Here is a 20376-nt window from a genome sequence, read left to right on the forward strand (position 1 = left end):
AAGCTGGAGTTACCACAGGGCACTGGTAGCCTGCCCTTTTCTAGGCACTATGCAAGGATAGTAAGGGTATAAAATGTGGCTGCCCTTTGATACCCATGTGCACATCTCAGGACAGGTTCTTTATTGTGGTCCTGCAGGTGTGGCACAGATAGGAGGTGTCAGAAGAGTTCAGAGCGGAGCAAAATCAGAGCGGGCTGGGATGACAGGGGGAATTCCTTTGGTTGAACTCTACAAGAAGTGTAGAATTTGGACCGGCTGAAAAGTGAGGAAAAGGGGATTGGGAAACAAACTGAATAGCATGTTTTGTTTGTTTGTTGGTTTGTTTGTTTTAGAAAAAAAAGGCAATGCTGGGAACAAACTCAGTTTCTGCAGAGACCAATCTTGTGAGTGAGGAGTGGTGGGAGTTGAGGGCTGTCAGGGAGTGTGAGGGTAATGGATATTGTATTAGTCTGTTCAGGCTGCTATAACAAAATATCATAGACTGGGTAACTTCTAAACAACAGAAATTTATTTCTCGCAGCTCTGAAGGCTGGGAAGTTTCAGATCAAGGCAGTGACAGATTTGATGTCTGAGGAGGGCCTGTTTGCTGACTCATATTTGATAGCTATAAATTTCTCTCTAACCAGTGTTTAGCTGTATCAAATACATTTTGTTTTCATTTTTATTTTCTATATATTTAATTATATTTTATTTTATCTTATTTGCTAATTCTTCTTATGATTTCTTCTTTGACCCACTGCTTATTTAAAAATGTGTTGTTTAATATTTATAAATATCTCAAATTTCTATTAGTTATTAATTTCTAATTTCACTCCATTGTGATCAGAGAACATACTGTGTACAATTTCAGCCCTTTTAAATGTTTGAGGCTTGTTTTGTGGCATAGTGTATTGTCTATCCTAGAAATGTTCCATGTGTACCTGAGAAGAATGTGTATTCTGCCATTTGGAATTAAGTGTTCTATAGATGTCTGCTAGATTTAACTGGCTTATAGTTTTGTTCAAATCTTCCATTTCCCTGTTGATCTTCTATCTAGTTGTTATTCATTCATTTCTGAAAATGAGGTATTGAGATCTCCAATGTTTATTGTTGAATTGTCTGTTTCTTCCAACAGTTACATCAATATTTGGGCTCTTCTGTTAGGTGTGTATATGTTTATAAATGCTATATCTTCCCAATATTTTGGCTCTTTTATCATTATAAAATGTCCCTCTTTATCTCTAGTAAGTTTTTTGTTTTTAAATCTATTTTGTCTGATGTTAATAGAGTCATCCCAGCTTCTTTTATGGTTGCTGTTTGCATAACATGTCTTTTTCCATCCTTTTATTTTCAATCTATTTATATCTTTGAACCTAAAATGTGTCCTCTGCAGACAGTGTGTAATTGGATCTTGTTTTCTTATCTATTCTGGCAATCTCTGCCTTCTGATTGGATTGGTTAACCCATTCATATTTAATGCTATTGTTAATTCAGTTTATTTGCTTCTTATATTTTCCTCTTTGTCTTCTATATGTCTTTCATATTTTTTCCTTTATTATTTCTCTACTGCTTCATTTGCATTAAGTAAATACTTTCTAGTATAACATTTTAATAACTTTAGTTTTTTCAAAATCTTTTTGAATTATTTCCTTATTTGGGTACTCTAAAATTTGACATATACATCTAACTCATCAGAATCTCAGATTTATATTAATTCCAGTGAGCTATAGAAATATTACTCATATATAGCTATTTCCTCTCTCCTCTTTTTGTATTGTTTTTAATTCTACATATTATATTCATATATGTTAAAACCCAAAAAACATTTTTTTATTATTGCTTAATATAACTAGATGTCTACTAAAGGAGCTGAGAAAATGAAAGAAAATAAGTGTATATTTATAAGATTTATTTTAATAATCTTCTTAGTTACTCTTGGCTGTCTTCATTTGTTCCTGTGAATGTGAATTACCTGCAGGTGTGATTTTCTTACTCCAATGCAACTTTGCTCCCACCCATATCCTTTGTGCTCTTATTAGCAAATATATTTTATTTCTATATGTTACATACCCAGCAACACAATTTTAAATATATTGTTTTACACAATTGCTTTTGAAATCAGCTAAAAGAAGAAAGGAAAAGAAATATATATTTTTTACCATACTTGTGTGTGTGTGTGTGTGTGTTGAGGGGTGTTGTATTACCATTTAGGGTCACTTGTTTTTAGCCTGGAGGATGTCCTTTAGTATTCTTTATAAGGTAGGCCAACTACCAAAGAATTCTCTGTGTTTATCTGGAAATGTGATTATTTCATCTTCATTTTTGAAAGATAGCCTCACTAGATATAAAAATCTTGGTTCACTGTTGTTTTTTCTTTCAGCACTTTGAATATACCATATCACTGCCTTTTGGTCTCCATTATTTCTAATGCAAGGTCAGTGTTAATTTTATCAATGTCACCTTGTACATGATGAACCACTTTTCTCTTGCTACTTTCAAGATTTTCTCTTTTCTTTGTCTTTCAGCACTTTTACTATGATATGTCTAGGTGTGGATCTCTTTGTGTTTTTTCTACTTGGGGTTTCATTGAGCTTCTTAGATGTGGAGTGCTAGGATTTGAATGTGTCCTCTAAAGTTTATATGTTGGAGAATTAATTCCCAAAGTAACAATGTTGAGAGGTAAGACTTTTAATAGGTGATTAGATTACGAGGGCTCTGGTCTCATGAATGGATTAATGCTGTTATTGTGGGAGTAGTTTAGTTACTGTGGAAGTGGGTTCCTAATAAAAGAATGAGTTTGCTGCCTTCCCTCCTTTCTCTTTCTTGCCGTGTGATGCCTTCTGCCATGTTATGATGCAGCAAGAAGTCCTTCACAAGATACTGGCCTGTTGATCTTGGTCTTCCCAGCCTCCAGAACTGTAGGAAATACATATCTGTTCTTTATAAATTACTAATTTCAGGAATTCTATTATAGCAGCATAAACTGGACTAAGACGTGTAGATTAATGTTTTTGATCAATTTTGAGGAGTCTTCAGCCATTACTTATTTAGGAATTTTTTCTGTTCCTTTCTCTCTCTTTCCTTTCTGGTTGGTGTGCTTAATGGTGCACCACATTTCTCTGAGGCTCTTTTTATTTTTCTTTCTTTTGTTTTCTCTGTGCTCTTTAGATTGCATGGTCTCTGTTGATTCATCTTTAAATTCACTGGTTCTTTCTTCAAATGTACTGTTGGTCTCTCTAGTGACTTTTTCATTTCAGTTATGATAATTTTCAACTCCAAAGTTTCTATTTGGTTCTTTTTAAAATATAATTTCTATTGATATTTTGTATTTGATTGTACATTGTCATAGTATCTTTTATTTCCTTAAGCATTGTACCTTTTAATTATTTAAATACATTTATAATGGCTTCTTTGCATTCTTTTTCTATTAGCTCTGACATCTTGACCCTTTCATGTGCAGTTTCTGTTACTGACTGTTTTCCCCTGTGTGAGTCACGCTTTCTTGTTTTTTGCACGTTTCATAATTTCTTTTTGTTTTGTTTTGAATTGGACATTTTAAGTAACATATTGTGGAAACTCTATAACTGATCCACTTTTCTCCTCTCTGAAGCTTCTTTATTAAATGGTAATCTGGCTAGACTATTTTAGTGGAATCTGCTCCCTCTCCAACCCATCCCCCTCCATTCACATACAATGTGAAAGCTTTGGTGTCACTCCTAGGAGAGTACATCCTTGGATGTGCACACAGTCAGTCTAGGATGACTGTTGTTTCAGCAAGGCTATCTTTGTCTCCTTCTGCAATCTCTCTGTTAAGCTGTCTGCCTCTTTTGGTATTACACTTCGATTTTAGGCTCAACTAATTGCTAGATAATTGCTCTATTTTCCTTGACAATGCCATGGGGCATACATTGCTCAACTGTCTGATTCAATTAAATTCAGGAAGTGATAGCTTTTAAGCGCAGTCTTTGAGATTTGTTTTGACCCCAGGGGGACTCTCCTTAGCCATCACTTTCCGTAGTTATTTGTGGTAAATTTGCTGACCTATGTTTTAGTTTGTTGCCTTTAATGAAGGAGAGCTACCAGTCTCTTCTTATTTGCTTATGATCAAAATATCCAATATCCATTGTTTTCAAGAGCACTCTTAGACTTTTACTTCCCCACACCACTTTGTTTCAAATAAAGTCAGTTCTATGGAGAGCTTCAGAGCTCTTTTTTCTTATGAATTACCTCCCACTCTGGGAAAACTCTCTTAAGCACAATTCCAGGCACTTGGGCAGGGGCAGTAGCCTCTCAACTTGTCAGTTTCCTTCTTCCTTAACCCTCCCCACCCTCAGAGCTTTTGCCCTACAAGTAAGCTGGAATGAGGGTGATTCTAGTATTCTTGGGCTGCCGCTTCTGGGATAAAGTCTCTGCCCTATGAGTGGAGGGCTAGATGGAAAAAGGGAGCCAACTTTTTGGCCACACTCACCAGAAATTTAGAGGCCTTAACTCAGAGTTGGAAGAGATAAGAAATGCTGGTGGCCTGCAGCTGCTGCTGCTTTTTTTTTTTTTTTTTTTTTTTTTCTGGTAACTCATGCATTTTTATTGGTAGGCATTTCATAGTGGTGTAATCATTTATGTATTGGAAAATGGGATTATTTTTGGTGATACTAAACAGCATTTCTTTATTTCTTTATTTTATTTTATTTTATTTTTTGGTGGGGGGATGGAGTCTTGCTCTGTCGCCCAGGCTGGAGTGCAGTGGCGCGATCTCGGCTCACTGCAAGCTCCGCCTCCCGGGTTGCCGCCATTCTCCTGCCTCAGCCTCCCGAGTAGCTGCGACTACAGGCGCCTGCCACCACACCCAGCTAATTTTTTTGTATTTTTAGTAAAGATGGGGTTTCACCATGTTAGCCAGGATGGTCTCGATCTCTTGACCTCGCGATCTGCTCGCCTCGGCCTCCCAAAGTGTTGGGATTACAGGCGTGAGCCACCGCGCCCGGCCAGCATTACTTTATTTCAGATGCATTGAATGACCACCATGTGACAGGACTTGCACTAAAATAAAATAAGTATGCAATAAGTAATTTTTTTTTTTTTTGAGGCAGAGTTTTGCTCTTGCCACCCAGGCTGGAGTGCAATGGCACAATCTCATCTCGCTGCAACCTCTGCTTGCCGAGTTCAAGCAATTCTCCTGCCTCAGCCTCCCAAATAGCTGGGATTACAGGTGTGCGCCACCACGCCTGGCTAATTTTGTTATTTTTAGTAGAGATGGGGTTTCACCATATTGGCCAGCCTGGTCTTGAACTCCGGACCTCAGGTGATCCGCCCACCTCGGCCTCCCAAAGTGCAGGAATTACAGGCATAAGCCACCGTGCCTGGCCTGCAATAGGTAATTTAACATGTAGGCTGTATTTTTTTAAATGTAAGCATTTAAAAAGATTTTCCCTTTATGCAGATATCATTGATGTGCCTTTCCATTCAAAAGGCTCAATATCTTTTTTTCAATTTCATTTAAAAAATTTAATTTCAGTAGTTTTTGGGGAATAAGTGGTTTTTGGTTACATGGATAAGTTCTTTAGCAGTGATTTGTGAGATTTTGGTGCACCCATCACCACATCCCTTGATTGAGAGCTAGGGCAGAGGGAGCCCTATCTTCTTGGCCACCTCAGTCTAGAGTGGAGCCTCCATAAAACTTGGCTGGAAGGGCCAGGGGGAGAGGTCAGATCATGTCTTAAGTGTCATCAATGTCTACTGTTCTTATTGAATTTTAGTAGATTTTCTTGAACAAATGTTTCTTCATTTGCTGTGCACTCTCAGAATAATTTCCAGAGACTTTAAATTATTTTTAAAACAGTTTTCACCACTTATGCTTAGTTCCCTAGGGAGAACGTCCACAGAGATTATCATGCTATCATCCAGGAAGTGAAACTCTATGTGACTTCTTTATTAAATTCTAAATGTATTAATTTAAAGACATTTTCAGATTATTATGTTACTTTCATCTTTTTCTCAAGTGAATTCACCTCCTAGTTGTTAATTTTAGGAAGTCTACTGATTTCATGTTTGTTTCCTCATATATTTTGGAATGTTAGCTTAAAAGCTCATCTTTAGTGGGAGGATCTATCATTCTCTTTGCAGTCTAAGTTCTATGATTGTCTGTAATAAATCCTTCTGTGGCAACCGTTTCACATCCATGTCTTCTATTGCCAACTTTGGGTTGTTTTCTAATAATGATACAAGTCATATTGGAGATCCAGTCACTGAACCAGTGAGTACCTTTGCCCAGGTCCTATTTCTGAGGTTGTACTTCTTCCTGTCTCCCTACGTATGCAGCTTTGTACAATTGTAATCATAAGCATTTGCTACAGCATTTGTTTTTTTTGGCTTTCTCTCTTAAGTGCAAAAACTTTACCTCAGCCCACAGTTTCAAGCCTTAAATATAGCTCTGGTTCCCTTCCTCATCTAGGGTACTTTTAGACATCATTACCTGCTATCTTATTTAAATTCTTACTACTTTGTATTTCTTTTCTGTGTCTAGTCCACAAACAGGTTACCCCTTTTTGTATGCGTATGTTTGTGAGGCATATTTGTGGCTATATTTGTATGTGTGTGTATTTTTACATATGCTATTACATGTGTGGAGAAATGTTCCTGAATCACGACCTTATAATGTCAGAGTTGCAAGAGTCTTCACATAGATGTTAGGATAAAACATTCACCCAAGATATGACTGTAACAGGCAAAAGGGTCCGTCCGGCTGCTAGCTGCTTATGAAAAGAATTCAAAATAATAACAAATTATGATAAGAAAGAGCAATATTCTCTTATTATCTGTGCCAGCAAGGGGAAGAGCAGAGACCCATTCTACTCTTCAATTTGTGGAAGGAATGCGGGGGTTTTTTTTTTATCATTATCATACTTTAAGTTTTAGGGTACATGTGCACAACGTGGAGGTTTGTTACATATGTATACATGTGCCATGTTGGTGTGCTGCACCCATTAACTCGTCATTTAACATTAGGTATATCTCCTAATGCTATCCCTCCCCCTCCCCCCACCCCACAACAGTCCCGGAATATGGGGGTTTTTAAAGAAGGGGTTTGAGATGCAGAATAGGCAAGAGGGGCTAGGAGATGCCAGGTGGTGTGACTTGTTCCAGTGGCCCCTCTTGAATTATTGTCCCGTGTGGTGAAGGGACTGGTGCCATCATGGATCCTGCCAGGTTATAAATTAGTTGCAGTCAATCTTGTAGTCACTCTACAGCCTGAGGTAGGTTCTGTTCTTGAAGTAGTCTTGTTGGGGAAAGAATTCTAGAGGTACCTGGTCCCTATCAGGATCTGACTCTTGAAGCTTCTAAGAAAACATATGACCACATAAAAGAACATGATGTGTACTTAAAAAGCATTTAGGTAAATAAATGTGCATAAGGTATGGGAATATAGTATGGGAAAGGAAAGGCAGTGGAGGCTCACAGCACATTCCAAGCCTGTATTTCAAGATAAGAGGTAACACATATGCAGTTTGTCTCAAAGTTGTATCTTGAGACTTGGAGGGGAAAGAGGAAGAGGAAAAGACGAAAAAAATGTTTAAAACACAGTTTGAGGCTCAGCTGCCAAGCTGCTTGGTTACATGACTGTACACATCCTTATTAGATATTCCTGTAGGTCATCAGAACAAATTTAGTTTTCAGTTTTATGTAGTGATATATTTTATTATTTTTCTTTATGTCTTTTAGTTTCCTGTTTTGCTAAGGAAACTCTCTGTACCCCACATGATAGCAAGTTATTTTTCAAATTTTTCTTTTAAAATGTTTACCCATTTATTTTTATATCAGAATATCATAAGATTGTATGTTTTATTTTTACTATATTATGGCATTGTGTACCATTTATTAAATAATTTATTATTTAGCCATTGAATTGAAAGAGCACATTTAAAATATATTAAATCCCCATATAAATTATATTAAATCCCCATGTAAGTTTTATTTCTGAATTACTTGCAGAATTTTGTACCAGAACCATACTGTTTTGATTATGTATCTTTGCAACAAGTTCAGTATCTGTTTCCTCTAGTAGTTTTCCCAGAATTATATTATGTTGAGTTTTTCCAGGAGCGGTTTCTAAAGAGAAAAAAGAGTAATAATGTCAAAGGCTTATTCTCATGACAAAGAGAAAACCAAATAGCATTCAAACTTCTTTCATCTTAAGTGACATGTCCAGGAGGAATATTAATTCTGTTCTGGGCTCTCTGTGTTAGGCCTATGAGCTCCATCAGGAGAACAAGAAGCCCACCAGCCAGAGAGTTCAAAGTATGGAAATTGACATGTTCTCTGAAGATGAGCTTCATCTGACCATACAGGATCCCCAAAAGGTAATTTTCCTAGGATGCTGTCAGAGGAACTTGTGGCTCATCCACACACCTTCTCCAGGATAGTTATTATGGAAAAATGGCACAATTAATGCAGAGAAAATTGCAAGAATCGAGTTTTGAGCAAAAGTCTAGGCCAGATTTCTCAACTTTACTAGTATGACATTTGAAGCAGGACAATTATTTGTCGTGGTGAGCTTTTCTGTGAATTATAAGATGTTTATCCATATCCTTGGCCTCTATGCATTTGATGCCAGTAGCATCCGCCAGTTAAGATAATGAAAAATGTCTTTAGACATTGCCAAAATGTCTCCTGGAGGGCCAAAGAAATAAGAACCACTGGTCTAGGCCTATTATTCCAGGAGGTTAGACAGTGGAAAATTATAGTCTCAGTAAAGTAGCCTTCTTCTCATCACATGATTGGAGTTAGGCAGCCTATCAGGGTTATGATCTGTAGGGAGAAAACGTGGAGGTACTGTATCTTCATATGCATTGCTATTCCTCAGCTGTAGAGATGAGCTAGAGAGTTCTCTTCTGAAGTCAGGCTGGTCATAGCACTTAGAAAAGGACCCAGTAGGAGGGGTGTTTCTTGACACCTCTCATCCTAGAAACCTTTGCCTAGTTCATTTCATCCTTAAAAAATCAGACAATGAGAAACTCCGTACTACCATGGTGAAAGAAGGTCTTAGTAAAAGGCACCCCCTTCCTTTTGTTCTGATGTGCAGAAGTCTGATGTTACCAGTATACTATCAGAATGTAGCACCATTGATCTTCAGGATGGCTTTGGATGGTTACCTGAGATGGTTCCCAAAAAGCAACCAGAGAGATGTTTGCCCAAAGGTAAGTGGCAGTATTTCTGCATCCAGTTCACAGAATCTTTGGGTGGGGTTTCTGTTCTTCTTTGAAGCGCTGTGGTTTTAGTAGATATCATCTTTCTACTTCGATTGGAGACAAAAGCAATGAGAGGGCACCTGTAGATTCTTGGGGTGATTGTCGGGTCTAGGCAGAGGGGATTTCAGGAAATTCTTGCTTTAATTGGGCTCCTCTCACACAGCCCAACATGCCAGGTAAACACTCCAGAAAACTCTCTTAGAAAGCCTACTGGACCAATATGTCTGCCACTTTCTATGGTTCCCAGGGCATTCAATGTCAGGGCGTATTTGAGATGAAAGACCAAGAAAAGAGTTTAGACATTGTAGTCAGGATCTTTAGCTTAGGAGCCAGACTGCCTGAGCTCAAATTCTGGCCTTGCCACTTATGAGCTGTGTGACTTGTTCAATTTAGTTAACCTCTCTGTGCTTTATTTCTAAAATGAGGGTAATAATAGTACCCAAAGCAAAGAGTTGTTGTGAGTATTAAATGAGTGAATATAAATCACTTAGAAGAGCATCTGGAACAAAAATAAGCAATCAATAAATGCAGGCTTTCCTAATTCCTTGAGTGGATGTAGTGGCTTTTTCCTATAGGCCTTTACTATTTCTTATATTCATTGTAGTGAACTTATTTGCACTGGTTTCCCCCATGAGGTCCTTAAAAACAAAGGCAGTGACTTTATCAGCATTGTATCTCTAGTGTAAGAATAGAAGCCGGCCCAGAAATGGGTTCAACAAATGTTGATAAATAAATAAGTGACAACAAAGTAATGAATGAATCCAAAAAAATTATCTATAAGTTTAGGACTAAATTGGGTCCAGAAAGAACACAAGTAACAGGTTTCAAACTCACATTCCAGGTTGCTTAACAGCTCCAAAGCTGGACAGGAGTTGGATTAAGGATTTCCAGTAGATTGCAGTTCTCCTGATTTACGTTTGCACTGGCCCTTGAGGTGTGCATATGATGTCAACAGTGGAGATGAGAAAGAAAGGTGGTTTTATCAAAGAAGGGAGGAGTGGGATAAAAGCCAAGAAAAAAGTGTAGTCTTTTCGGAAGATGAACCTACTGATGTTCTTGGAAGAAGAAAAGAGGCAGAGTGAAGAGAGCCCATAGTGGTTTAAGAAGATGAGGAAAGGAGCAGAATGTTATAATCATCATGAAGTAAGGATCAGCAGAATTTGTACAAGGGGAGGAGGAGAAAAGGTGGAAAGGGCAATGTGGTCTATACTGAAGGCCTGTGTGTGTTCAGAACAAATGCTCGTCTCTTTGTAAACATCTTGACATTTGATCAAATTCTTTCATGTATGACCTGAGAGGTTCACAAAGCCTGTGGCCATCCTACCTCATTCCCTGGAGTCCTCCAGACATGATCTCTTTATGATTACCAAAAAAATTGCTGCATAACAAACAACTACAAAACCTCAGTGGCATAAAATAATAAACATGTGCCTGCAGGATTCAGCTGATCTTGGTTGGCTTCATTCATGCAAGTGTTATCTAGCCTGGGCTCAACAGGGCAACATGGCTCTGCTCCACATGTCTATCATCCTCCTTCCAGACCCAATGGGGTAGCCTGAATTTGCCTTTTTTTATGGAGATGGCACAAGACAGCAAGTGGAAGCATGCAAGGCTTTTCAAGACCTGGGCTCAGAACTGGCACAATGTGACTTCCATTCCACTCTATTGGCCAAAGCAAGTCACATGGCCGGGACCAGATTTAAGACGTTAGAAAAAGATGCTCTACTTCTTTAATGGGAGCAACTGCAGGTCACATGGCAAGGGGCATGAACACAGAAAGGGGTGAAGAGTTGCATTTTAATGCAGTTTATTACAGACACTAATGATAGTGCTACCATTAATTCCTTTCAGGCTTTGGTTGCTGCTTTCCATGCTGTAGCGTGGACAAGAGAAAGCCTCCCTGGGTCATTTGGTGGAACCTGCGGAAAACCTGCTACCAAATAGTGAAACACAGCTGGTTTGAGAGCTTTATTATCTTTGTGATTCTGCTGAGCAGTGGGGCACTGGTAAATCATCATGGTCTTGTGGAGACATTGGGCATCAGGGCAGCTGGGGAAGCTGCACTCTGACTTGGCTTCTCATGGGACTGTGAATATGGGAGACCAGACAGAAGTGGTCTCTGGTGCTGCTGGTTCCCGCAGTGGGCAGGGTTTTGCACAACTTCTGAAGTCGTGCTCAACTGGGATATCCCCAAGCAAAGATGCTTTATCTGTGTGGAATAGTAACTAAAACCAGCACTTTAAAGTGGCCACTAGAGTCTGGTCCTTGATCATCTACCTCTCATTTTTGGGGGATTTCTAGACATTTTCACTGTACCCTACATAGTTCTTCCTCTAGACAGCAATGCTTCTACTCTCCCTGTTACCATAAGCCATAGTGCTGTTTTCTGAAAGGTAAAATATTATGGGAGGGAGTTACAGGGACCAGATTAGGATATAATAAGTTGCCTTGGTATTTTCTGTCATTTATGATCCCTTGAAAGAAAGGACAAGGAGATGTTGCTTTATATGCATGGTCAAAGTGTGGTATGAGTCCCAATGAGGTTTAGAAATAACTCTGAACTCATCAGCTTCCATAGCCATAGAGCTATCCACTCCTTTATGCTCTCTCTCCGCATCTTCTGGTCCTTCTTGTCTCCCTTTCCCCTCCCTGCTAGGGGGGATAGTATCTTTTCTCTAATCACCTGCATATTTCTCCCTCTCCTTTTCTATTTTCTGCTTTTTTCTATCATGCATCTTCCCTTAAAATGATCATACAGTAATGTGGAGCTAAATAATATGGAACCAAACTCTCTTACTGTTTGACATAACAAACAGTTATGAGTTTGTTATGAGAGTTTGGTTCCATATTACTAAACCCAGGAGTCTTGGGTTCTCCCCTGCTAAGAGTGACAGAACATTTCACAGCGAATCACTAGCAAGTGGAAAAAGACAAGGAAATGTCTTGCTCCTACACCCCATAGCTTCTGGTTAGTGTTTTACACTTGTGTGATCTCTAGGTGAAAAGAGATGAATACATACCAGAGCCCACCGGGGACTGTGATCAACATACATCTCCGCTTGTCTACTTACTACAGTGTAAATTATTCTTCAAATAGAAAAGCAGATTTCTCTAAAACCATCCCAGAGAATTCCCTTGATCAATTTTTATTGTTAATCTTGGGTCTAGGGTTACCTGTAGACTTTCTGGTGACTGCATTTTCACTGGCTGTCTACTCTTATTCAAGTAGTAGGGTTTCTTGTATTTATTCCACAAATGATACTTATATAGGCAGTGGGAAAGCAGTGACAGTGCCAAAAGGCCACAGCAAAAATGCCCCATGGTGCCATAAAAAGAAAATTTATGATCAGAAATGTAGCAGAGGGCACACAACCCCAGTTCTTACCTGCCTTCAGAAAGGCAGGTGTAGGCTCGGCAGAGCAAAGCTGAACACACAATGCAGAGGGTGCCAGGAGAAGGACCCAACCCGTGTTTCTCTGTACATATTTGTAGAGAATGATAACAAGAGACATCAAGTCGTTTGCCACTATATGTGTCTATCAGCAGCAGCAGCATCACCTGGAAGCTTGTTAGAAACGCAGAGTATTACGTTGTAACAAGCAGTCCATTGTAACAAGTTCCCTAGGTGATTTGGGGTTCATTAGAGTTTGAGAAACTCTGGTCTAGGCAACTATGTAATAATAAGAGCTTCCTGTGTCAGAAAATGGCCTAGATATAATGTGGAAGCCTCTGAAGCTCAATTGCAGGTATAAGCCTGCTCATCCATTGAGCTAACTCAGATCTGCTGAACCAGCTTACTGGTAAGCTTCCCAAATAAGGGAGGAAATGATCACCCAATACCATTCAGATTTGTTTATCCTCAAGAGGCAAACAAACGAAGTCCCTGACCTCCAGGAGCCTGAAGTCTAGTAGGAAAGATAGCTGGAGTGATTATAGACCAGAAAGTATAGATCAAGATAGATAGAGCAATTAAGTGGCCTACTCAGGGAAGCAGTGGGTGGCATGGGAGCATGTAGGATGGGAACCTAACCCAATCCTGCTGGAACAGGACAGTTTCCTATAGAAAATATCAGCTAAGCTGAAATCTTAGAGCTGAAGAAGAGCTGAAAGAGCAGAGGATGAGATAGAGGGCCTTCTTCAGCCAAAAACCAACTTGGCAGTTGGAAATGAGACTGTTTTACTCTTTTGCATTCTTTTTTTCACCCCAGGACTTTGGAGCTGTGGGCTTACCCTAGTCCCCAACAGCAAGGATGATTCCCTTCCTGCCTTCAATGTTGGCGTAAATTTCATGGGCAGCTTTAGTAACAGGCCCTCTTCTTTTCTTTCATTCTCTGTAACTCTGTAAAGGCCAAAAGGACAGCTTATACGCTAGTTATATAGACCCTGTAGAATCACATACAGTTTGGGTGAGGGAAGTGTTTGGATGTAGCATTAAAAAGGGTCTCTCTGAAAGCCAGGATCTCTTTTTCATAATTACAAATAACAATATTTAATATTCAAACTAATTTACACTGGGAGCTTTAGCCCAGAGTGTTCCAAATTTTGTTAATGTCATGGCACACATACAAAATGACACTATTTGTAGGGAATGGTAAGGTAAACGGATAAAAGCTGTTTGTAGGGGTAGGTGAGGGGCATCAGGGTTGGCAGGATTTAGAGGATGGGCTAAGGCACTTGGACTTAATGTTATAAGCAATAAAGAGACACTGAATTAATCCACAAGGCAATTGGGAGGATGAGAGATGATCTATGCCACTGGGTTGTCCTGGGAATGTTGACAAGACATATTTGGCAGGAGTTGAAAGGATGAGCAAGCCCAGGAAATAATGTGGTGATCCATTAGGAAGATGCTTTAATATTCAGGGGACCAGTAATAAGAAGTTGAGGAACTATTGTGACAACAGAAGAAAGAGGATTTTCCTTCTTCCATTTTTACTTACTCAAGGAATGGATTCTATTGGAAGAGTTTAGCCTTAATATCTTTTGAGCAAAACCTCATTACCAAGAGAGATACCAGTTTTTATTCATATAAGGAAGAAAAACAAAAAGTAAAGTTACCAAGGAGTTCTTTGCAAATATTCAACCTGGCCTATGGCTATGCTTTTTCATTTCAGATATTTGAAGATGTTCACCTTGAGAACCAACCCAAAATCCAAGAATTACTAAATTGTACTGACATTATTTTTACAAATATTTTTATCCTGGAGATGGTACTAAAATGGGTAGCCTTCGGATTTGGAAAGTATTTCACCAGTGCCTGGTGCTGCCTTGATTTCATCATTGTGATTGTAAGTTTACCATCTCTGTGTCCCACACAGGCTGGGGTAGTGGTTAAGGCAGGGATCATATGGAGGCTGCTTTTCCTGTGTGCCTCATATGGATGTCTGTCTAGAATAGTTTTTCTTGTTATCATTGCCTCTTCACAGTACTTGTAAGTAGTTGTCATTTGTCTATAAGCAGTTTAGCCTTTCCTAGGTCCCACTCCTCATACACTACACTTTATATGCTCACCACTACAACCTTTCCCATGATGGGATTCATTCACTTCTCTCCATAAGCACTGTTTATGTATAATATGTACCTAGAATAACTTTCAGTATCCTCGATTTTTTCTTCTTACAACTTTCTATTTCTTTTCAAGACTTCTCAAAGCTGGTCAGCAGCCAATAGACTAGGCTAATATCCATCTTAATTGTCAAGCAACATAAGAGGATTGTTCACATACAGTCTCTCATTTAATATGCAAGACAATGTTCTGAATTAAGCAGCATTGTATGACAGCTCCCACACTGTATACAAGGAAACCTGAAGCTCAGAGGATTAGCAATTTGTTTCAGGTCATAGAGCTGATAAGTGGTGAAATTGGGATTCACGTGTCTAGCTGTATGACACAAAAGCTAATAATAGTATTAGTGGATCACATTTATTGAGTGCTTTCTCTGTATCAAGTACTCTTCCATATGCTCCAAATGCCTTCTCTCTTTTAGTTATCATAGCCACTCTGTGGCAGGTGCTACTATTTTTGTATATTCAGAGAAAGAAAGTAAGTCATAGAGAGGCTAAGAAACATGTTCAAGATTGCCCAGCTAGAAGTGGTGGAGGTGAGATACAAACCTAGTAAGCCTCACTCCAAAGCTCTTGATTTAACATTACATCCTTTTTTTTAAGATTAACTTTATGTTTACTGATACATAGTAGATGGACATATTTTCAGGATACATGTGATTATGTAATACCTTTATATAATTAAAACTGGTGGAACCTAGTAAGTCTCACTCCAGGGCCATTGATTTTAACATTACCTTCTTTCCTTCATGATATAATTAGTTAAACTTTGTCCTTGCTATGCAAGGAAGTAGATAAGACAAATACCTGAGCATAAACCATGTGGTCAACAAACCCCACTGGAGAACCATAATGTTGTTGGTTAGCACAAATAGATCGTGTGTTCATTTAATATGGACATCAATATTTTGAGTTAATTAGTGTTACATGACATCTACCACATTGCTAACAAGAAAACCAGAAGCTCAGAGGCAAGGAAACAGAAGCTCATTGTGGTTCAGGCATTTTAGAAAGGCATAAATGCCATAGAAACTACAACAGGATTCAAAGATGGGAATAAAAACATCCACATTTGTCAGTCCTATTAATTTCTAGAGAGCAAATAACTCTGTACCTATTATCTTAATAGATTATAGTAAAAAGAAAACCCTATAAACTGTGTGAACAGATGATTGTTATCTCCATTATAGGGACCTCTGTTTTACCGGGTACAAGCCCTACACTTAGGAGCCTGGGTCCTAAAACTAATTGGTCTACCCTTTTTTTGTGTAACCTTAAGCAAAACATTTCCCCTCTTTGACAATAATTTTCTCACAGGTAAAAATGAGGATGTGGACTATAAATTGCCCAAATTCACTGAATACGTAATAGAAAACTAGTGATAGTTTCACTAGAAATCTAGTGATCGCCATTAAAAATATCAAAAACAGTAGTCCAAAGCCACACTGTCAGAAAAGGGTACCAGGCCCAGATGGGTGGGTTTATTTATTTATTTATTTATTATATTTCAATAGGCTTTCAGGGAACAGGTGGTGTTTGGTTACCGGAATAAGTTATTTAGCGGTGATTTCTGAGATTTTGGTGCCCCATCGCCTGATCAGTGTACACTGTACCTAATGTAGTCTTTTATCCCTCACACCCTCATTTCCCCTGAGTCCCCAGAGTCCATTGTATTATTCTTATGCCTTTGTGTCCTCTTAGCTTAGGTCCCTCTTATGAGTGAGAACATACAATGTTTGGTTCTCCATTCCTGAGTTACTTCACTTAGAATAATAGTCTCCGATTCCATCCAGGTTGCTGTGAATGCCATTATTTTGGTCCTTTTTATGGCTGAGTAGTATTCCATGGTGTATGTATACAGTATATACCATATACATATACTATATATGGTATATATATATATGGTATATACTATATATACCATATGTATACACCATATATATACCATATGTATATACCATATGTCTCTCTCTCTACATATATATATATCACATTTTCTTTATCCACTAGTTGATTGATGGGTATTTGGGCTGAATCCATATTTTTGCAATTGCAAATTGTGCTGCTATAAACGTGTGTACAAGTGTCTTTTTCATATAATGATTTCCTTTCTTCTGGGTAGATACACATTAGTGGGATTGCTGGATCAAATGACAGATCTACTTTTAGTTCTTTAAGTAATCTCCATATTGTTTTCCATCATGGTTGTACTAGTTTACATTCCCACCAGCAGTGTAGAAGTGTTCTCTTTTCACCACATCCACGCCAACATCTATCATTTTTTGATTAGGGCCATTTTTGCAGGAGTAAAGTGGTATCACATTGTGGTTATGATTTGTATTTACCTGATAATTAGTGATGTTGAACATTTTTTCCTGTGTTTGTTGGCCATTTGTAAATCTTCTTTTGAGAATTGTCCATTCATGTCCTTTGCCCACTTTTGGATAGGATTATTTGTTTTTTTACTTGCTGATTGGATTGAGTTCTTTGTAGATTCTGGATATTAGTCCTTAGATGTATAGATTGCAAAGATTTTCACCCACTCTGTGGATGTCTGTTTACTGTGCTGATTGTTTCTTTTGCCGTGTAGAAGCTTTTTAGTTTAACTAAGTTCCATCTATTCATCTTTGTTTTTGTTGCATTTGCTTTTGGGTTCTTGGTCATGAAGTCTTTGCCTAAGCCAATGTCTAGAAGAGTTTTTCCTATGTTATCTTCTAGAATTTGTATGGTTTCAGGTCTTAGACTTAAATCTCGGATCCATCTTGAATTGATTTTTGTATAAGATGAGAGATGAGGATCCAGTTTCATTCTCTTACCTGCAGCTAGCCAGTTATCCCAGCACCATTTATTGAATAGGGTGCTCTTTTCCCAATTTATGTTTTTGTTTGCTTTGTCGAAGATCGGTTGGCTCTAGGTATTTGGCTTTATTTCTGGGTTCTTTATTCTGTTCAATTGGTCTGTGTGCCTATTTTTATACCAGTACCCTGCTGTTTTGGTGCCTATGGCCTTATACTACAGTTTGAAGTCTGAAAATGTGATGTCTCCAGATTTGTTCTTTTTGGTTAGTCTTGCTTTGGGTATGCAGGCTCTTTTTCGGTTCCATGTAAATTTTAAGATTGTTTTTTCTAGTTCTGTGAAGAATGATAGTGGTATTTTGATGGGAATTGTATTGAATTTGTAAATTGCTTTTGGTAGTAGGGTCATTTTCACAATGTTGATTCTACCCATCCGTGAACATGAGATGTGTTTTCATTTGTTTGTGTCATTGATGATTTCTTTCAGCAGTGTTTTATAGTTTTCTTTGTAGAGGTCTTTCACTTCCTTGGTTAGGTATATTCCTAAGTATTTTATTTTATTTTCAGCTAGTGTAAAAGGGGTTGAGTTCTTGACTTGTTTCTCAGCTTGGTCACTCTTGGTGTATCACAGCGCTACTGATTTGTGTACATGGATTTTGTATCCTGAAACTTTGCTGAATTCATTTGCCAGTTCTAGGAGTTTTTTGGATGACTCTTTAGGATTTTCTATGTATACAATCATATCATCAAGAGGCCCAGATGGTTTTGCAGGTAAGTTTTACCAAACTTCCAAGGAAGAATTAATCTCATCTTATTCAAATTGTTACAAAGAATAGACAAAAAAAGGGAAAGCTTGCAAATTTATTTAATGAGATAAACATAATATTGATAATAAAATGAATAAAAGAGAAGTGAATCAAATAAGAAAAGAAAATAATCTTACAATTATATATCTTTACAAATCACAGATAAAGCACTCAACAAATGTGGTTTACTATTACTATTATTAGCCTTGACATCATGCAGACTGTGGTATGAATCTGAAATTCACCACTTATTAGCTGTATGACCTGAAACAAGTTGCTGATCCTTTGAGCTTCAAGTTTCCTCATCTATAATATGGTAGATGTTGCAAAGTGCTGCTTAGCTTGGGATATTCTTATACACATTAAATGAGAGAATGTATGTGAACAATTCTATAATATTTATTGTCAATCAAGATTATATAAAATTACCATCATAATTTTTCTTAGAAAAGCATAAACCACAAAAAGATACACAATTCAACTACATCAAAATGTAGTAAAACTTTTATTTTTCTATTCAACAATACTCTAATTACAGTTACAAACCAACTAGAACCTGGGAGACAGTATTTGCCACAACAGATCATTATTATTCACAACATATAAAAGTTTCCTACAGTTTCACAGGAAAAAAACAACCCAGAGTAAGAATGGGAGAAGTATACAAACAGCCAATTCACAAAACGAATAAATGTATGATGAAATATACATAGTTCTATCACCAATTAGCACAGAAGTGCATATTAAAATGAGAGGCCTCTTTTTACTCATTAGATTGGAAAACAAAATATATTGTTTTGAAACATGGTCTCACTGTGTCACGCAGGCTGGAGTGCAGTGGCAACCTCTGCCTCCCAGGCTCAATTGATCCTTTTGCCTCAGACTCCTAAGTAGCTGGGACTACAGGCACCCACCACCATGCCCAGCTAATTTTTGTATTTTTTGTGGAGACAGGGTTTTACCATGTTGCCCAGGCTGGTCTCGAACTCCTGAGCTCAAGCTGTCCTCCTGCCTCAGCCTCCCAAAGTGCTGGGATTACAGGCTTGAGCAACTGTGCCCAGCCATGGCAAAAATTTTAAAGTTGGATAACATCGATATTTAGAAGGATATAGGAAAATGCGATCTCAAACCACTGCTGATAATTTAATTGGTACAGCCACTGTAGGGAACATTTTGCACTATTAAGTAAAAATCACAAATGACCCAACTCACAATCCACAAATATCACTTGTTATAGATCCAAGGAGAACTCTTGCATATGTACCCAAGAAAAATGCACACATTTGCCCAGTGTACTGTTGTGCATAATACTGTCCAGTGTACTGTTTTGCATAATAGCAAAGAAATGGAAATAAACTAGGTATTCACCAAGGAGGAATGGATCCATAAAACATGAAGATTTATATGCTGTACTATTCCTCAACAGTTACAAGGAGCAAACCATAAGAATATAATCAACATGATGATTTCAAAAACAGTGCAGAGTAATAAATGCAAGTTAGATTTAAAAAATAAGATAAAACTAGTAGAAGACTTCTCACTTGAAGAGTACAGTATGGTGGGAAAGAATGTGGGTGCTTCTATGTGTCTCACTGATACCTGCAAGTCTGATGGAACAGAAACTGGGGTAAGATTTAAGGTAAAGAGGTGTATAAGGTCTCTGTAGGAACATCTCTTCTCACCAACTATGACAGTGATTTGGTAAAACAGAAGAATTGCTAAACTTTGCCATCTGTTTTCATCTGGCTAGGAATAAGTGGAGTATTTGCAAGAAAGCTACTTAATAACTTAATAACTTAAATAACTCTCCAAAAGTGGTGCCATTGTAAACAAAAAGCCCATTAAAAACATTATAAATACACTGTAAATTGATTATAAATTTCAAAATCTTAATATTCTGTCATATTAACTCAATTTCTCTTCACTACTACAATGAGGTTGGCAAGATTTGTGAGGAATGTTTTTAGGTAATAGTGAACTCTGACATCA

General features: G+C 38.0%; 1 protein-coding gene across 3 annotated transcripts in view; it reads left to right on the forward strand.

Moving 5' to 3' along the window:
* The window catches only part of SCN11A (sodium voltage-gated channel alpha subunit 11), a 199478-nt gene that overhangs the window by 151475 nt on the left and 27627 nt on the right, over positions 1 to 20376 (forward strand). For all 3 annotated transcript variants that reach the window (XM_054483478.2, XM_054483479.2, XM_054483480.1), the window contains 4 exons: positions 8220 to 8333; positions 9056 to 9170; positions 11073 to 11227; positions 14336 to 14509. In XM_054483478.2, coding sequence (XP_054339453.1) covers positions 8220 to 8333; positions 9056 to 9170; positions 11073 to 11227; positions 14336 to 14509 — 558 coding nt within the window. The remainder of the gene's footprint in view (positions 1 to 8219; positions 8334 to 9055; positions 9171 to 11072; positions 11228 to 14335; positions 14510 to 20376) is intronic.

This window comes from Pongo pygmaeus, chromosome 2, assembly GCF_028885625.2.
Source record: "Pongo pygmaeus isolate AG05252 chromosome 2, NHGRI_mPonPyg2-v2.0_pri, whole genome shotgun sequence".
Taxonomy (NCBI): domain Eukaryota; kingdom Metazoa; phylum Chordata; class Mammalia; order Primates; family Hominidae; genus Pongo; species Pongo pygmaeus.